This window comes from Atheta coriaria, unplaced genomic scaffold (genome assembly GCF_025399875.1).
Source record: "Atheta coriaria isolate IRGN ID8LTWV9N9 unplaced genomic scaffold, Caltech_Dcor_3.1 hic_scaffold_5_pilon, whole genome shotgun sequence".
In the NCBI taxonomy this organism is placed as follows: domain Eukaryota; kingdom Metazoa; phylum Arthropoda; class Insecta; order Coleoptera; family Staphylinidae; genus Dalotia; species Dalotia coriaria.
This window is the reverse complement of record NW_027045447.1, coordinates 9,443,918-9,448,095: the sequence shown is the minus strand read 5'-3', so window position 1 is coordinate 9,448,095 and position 4,178 is coordinate 9,443,918. Positions and strand designations below refer to the sequence as shown.

General features: G+C 34.1%; 1 protein-coding gene across 1 annotated transcript; it reads right to left on the bottom strand.

The window, feature by feature from the left end:
• Positions 1–852: 852 nt before the first annotated feature.
• Positions 853–3,480, bottom strand: LOC135792018 (odorant receptor 46a-like). The gene is made up of 4 exons (XM_065302642.1): positions 2,781–3,480; positions 2,371–2,475; positions 1,951–2,106; positions 853–1,892 (listed from the first exon to the last, which is right to left on the bottom strand). Exons 1-4 carry the CDS (start codon positions 3,420–3,422, stop codon positions 1,839–1,841), a joined length of 957 nt encoding a protein of 318 aa, XP_065158714.1. The 5' UTR covers positions 3,423–3,480; the 3' UTR covers positions 853–1,838.
• Positions 3,481–4,178: the final 698 nt, after the last annotated feature.

Sequence of the window (4,178 nt, the reverse complement as noted above, 5' to 3'; positions counted from 1 at the left end):
GACAGCCACCGTACACCGAGAAATTAAAATAAAATAGAAAAAGTATTACATCAGTTATGCGAGCGCGCGCTGGCCGTAGATATTCGAGGCGATTCGTTCTTGTTTTCGATGATTTCACTCTTTTTCACTTTTTTCCCGTTTTCGATTCGTGCTCGTTAGTTTTTATTCATCACAAACATCACACACAAATGTGAATCATCAAATTCAAACCTTCAAATCACATGCAAAAATAATGATTGATTTATTCCAGATTAACTGTAAAGCATACTTTATTACTTAATTTAATCATTTTGCGGAATGTCTGCAGAATTTTTTAATTACACTCTAACTAGGAAATTGTATTCCTCTGACAAAGAGTAATAAATATCCACTAGATGAAAAACGCGCAGATTAATAATTAATTATTGCTAATAACTATGAAAACCACAAAAGTTATATAAGCATCTGGTGTACGAGTAATTAGAATAACTGTTAATGGTTGACATTTACGAATACGAACAAAACACGAAACATTCGGTTGATGCTTTTTTTTTTTTTTGCATTGCAAATAATTTGAAAGAATTTTTCCATTTCCATTTCCACCTGCTTGTTGATCGATATTTCATAATGTGATGAATATATAATGTTCTCATTTGAATGCGGCAAAGTTTAGCATCTACTATGTGATTAGAAGCGATTTAAGTGGCCGTAAAAATCGAATCGAGTAGATTTCATGGTTATACACTTATAATGTGGATTACTCAACTCTAATGATGCTGAAAATGTTGATCTTGATTTGAATACATAATTTTTTAATAGAATTCTCAATTTATATTCGTTAAAATACAATTTATCTGCCTAGGCTTTACAATTTTAAGTTCAACAACTCGTAAGTTTGTTGATGTTGTTAACGACAACAATTAAACGTACAACAAAAGTTGAACAAACACATGACGATGAAAACAACGGCGCAACGGCGTTAACCATAAAAACCAGCAACAAAGCAAAAAATAAAGTATCCAGTAAGTCTTTAAATGATGTTTTAAGCGAACACGCACAGAAGTGAACAAGTAAAATGTCATTAGCGAACCATAGCGGAGGCTACAGCTGTGTCGCTTGTCCTCAACTTCTACTAGATTCAACTTTTGTTGTGTTTCATGACAACTCAGACGTCAGGTAAGTTCTTGCGTGCAATCAGTACAACATTTGCTCATTTAACGTTTAGATTTACGTTTAACACGACTGCTGTTTCCGCAAAACGCAAACGTAGGTAATCGTAATTCGTTCTTTACTCCCTGAAAGTTTTACATTAAGCAACAATAAAACATCTTTCAGTAGAGGAACGTGTTGAGTGTTGAGTTTTGGACGATGTTGGACATTAAACATCTTGTTTGACATTTGGCGTTTGTCGTACGTCGGCCATCTTTTGTTACCAGTTGTATTTACGGTTTTCTTTCCGTCTGCGCAATTTTTATACCTGCTTCTAGTTGTAGGTTAGGTTAGGTTATGTAAAGCTTGTTTGTGTTTAGTGTTTAATGCGAATTGCGTGTTTTCTGTTGTTTGCCACAATGGCAAAGAGTATGTACTTACATAAAGAAATGCTAGGGGATATCCATTGAACATTTGCGTGTGCAATGTGTGTTTGCGCATTGCGCTTCGTTGGATGTTGAATAATAGATGGTATTATTGCATTACCGGTTCGCCATCGGACGAAGTGGAAGTGCAAAACTGGTGGAACAACCAACAAAGATAGCGATACAGAAAGAAGCTTAGCTCGCCGAGACCTTGACCGTGACAATCTCTTTCAATGCGAATAAAAACGTTAAATTATACAATACATATTTTAGCAATGAACTAATTTAAATGTTTGCATTTTTTATCACTGCGAAAAACGAATACGAAGCTCTGCCAATCTAAAAATAAAAGTTTTGTTAGTTTTTAGGTAATATTTTAATGTTTAATGTAATTTACGGTAACAAATGTGGCTAAAGTCAAAGGCGAAAATCCTCCAATAGTCAACGTGATTGGTTTTTGCACCCGTGTCATAGTGATGAGCATGCTGCGCTTAAATGCCGCGTCGGTTGACAACCAGTCGCCCTCGAATAAGGCCAGGGAGATCTCATCACTCTAATTAGAAGAAGCAAGACCAAAAATGGCAGCTTTATTATTATGTGCAAGTTCATGGTGCATGTGCATGACCTTCTATGGAGTCAATATCAATCGCGCTGCATAATCAATTATATTTTGTTGGTTTTTTCATGTGGGAAAACGCCTAATGAAGGTTTGCTGAAGTTTTACGTTTTCACTGATATAGAAAAGTAACTAATTAAGTTTTAATGAATTGTTGGCTCCGTAGAAGGTTAGCATGGGGATTAATATGGTAAAACTCACCCTTGTTGTGACATGGTTACCAAAATAACAATACATGTAAAGTTGCATTTCAATTGCGAGCATGAAGATACTTTCAACGATTACGCGTTTATCTGTTATCGGCATCTAAGGAAAAATATTCAAAATTATTTATTAAATAATTAAATAATTCATTTTGTGTAAGTTTCGGTTTTCAGATTTAAATATTTTAGTTTATTGAGTTTTAATTTTTTAATTTTGGGAAATGTGTGCACACGCAAGCTTCACCCCGTGACTAAAGCCCGTGACTAAACTACTTTTGACCCGGCTTTGATTATCAGTGTTTAAACTACCAGTTTTTGTGTCTCAAAATCGTGAAAAAATGGGTGTAAGTAGAAAAAAATGTTTAAATCTCAAAATTAAAATAAAAAATAAAAAATAAAATTATTTACCGTAGATATTAAGTATAAACAAGAACAAAACACAAGTAGCGACACCATAACTTGCACCAGCACAGCATAAGTAAAAATTTCTTCCATTTTTTCACAAATTGACAAAACAATTTGCAAAGACCTCGTATTTCTAGTCAACTCTTTGTTCAGTTCACGATTGACCCAATCCACCTCTCTGAGCACATCACCCGAAGAAGTAATCGGAAGTCCCAAGCGTCTTAGACAACGTGGCCGTACAGTTTTAAACGCTTCGTTAAGAATTTTTATTTGACAACTTATTTTGCTTATTATCCCTACGTAGAGTGAATCAAACCCAGTAACAATCATTCCATAGAAAAATACAGGATAACACTGAAACAACACGGCGCAAGCAAAGTTCCATCTATTTTTCTGATGATCCCAGAATATATAACTGTAGTAAGGTAAGTTTTGGTTATAAATCGGTTTTGTAACATTGAAAGAATCAACTTCATAGATATACTGATCTTCATAATCGAATAAAAGTATAACATAGCATCTTAGAAGAGCTGTGAATGCTGAAAAACCAGCCAGAGCTCCAAATCCAAGTGTAAATCTATCAAGAATTTTCTTATCTGCTTTAACAATATCCTCCGGGTTGAAATCTTCGAAAGATTCGTACATGAGTGAATTTTCATGCAAAATATCAATGATTCTCAGAATATCTTTTCTGTAATAGAACCATGTGACTATTTTCGCCCCAGTGAAGAAGTGATTAATCGCCATATTAAGATTTTTCATTAAATTATTTAAATCTTTCGCTGTTGTTGGTAAAATCAAAAACTCCAAGATCGTAAAAAAGACAACCGGATAAAAAATATGAAAAAAATTGTAGATAAATATTAACTTTCGATATAAAAGTGGTTTATCAGCGGATGGCACCCACATTCCGCTGAATTTGAGAATTCTTATGTTCAGATCGAAATAATTCTTTTGCGACATTTTGTTTAACAGAAAAATCTTTGTGCGAGGTGTTTTTATATAAGCTACTTACGCGAATCAATTTTTTATCGTCTCAACGAGGTGCAAATTACGGTGAACACCGATGGAGAAACACAATGACTGTTTTTACAGTCAGGACTAAGTGTACGCTACTTTTTGCAGTGTTGCCAACCAATTCAGAGACACTCCCCATGCTTATTTGCATGGAAAATGAAACTATCTACATTTTGTCTTCGCCTGCATGTTATGATTACAGTTTAATCTCCATGTTTACTTCGGGTATTGTTTGCTCGTTGTGTATTTTGCATTGTATGCTATTCCAGGCTGATTGTAAAAAGTGCATTTTCGTTATAACATCTGTTATATCAACCTATTATTATTATAAAATATAATTTACACTGATTTGCAGTTCTTTTCTTTTCTTGTAGTTGATTTTAA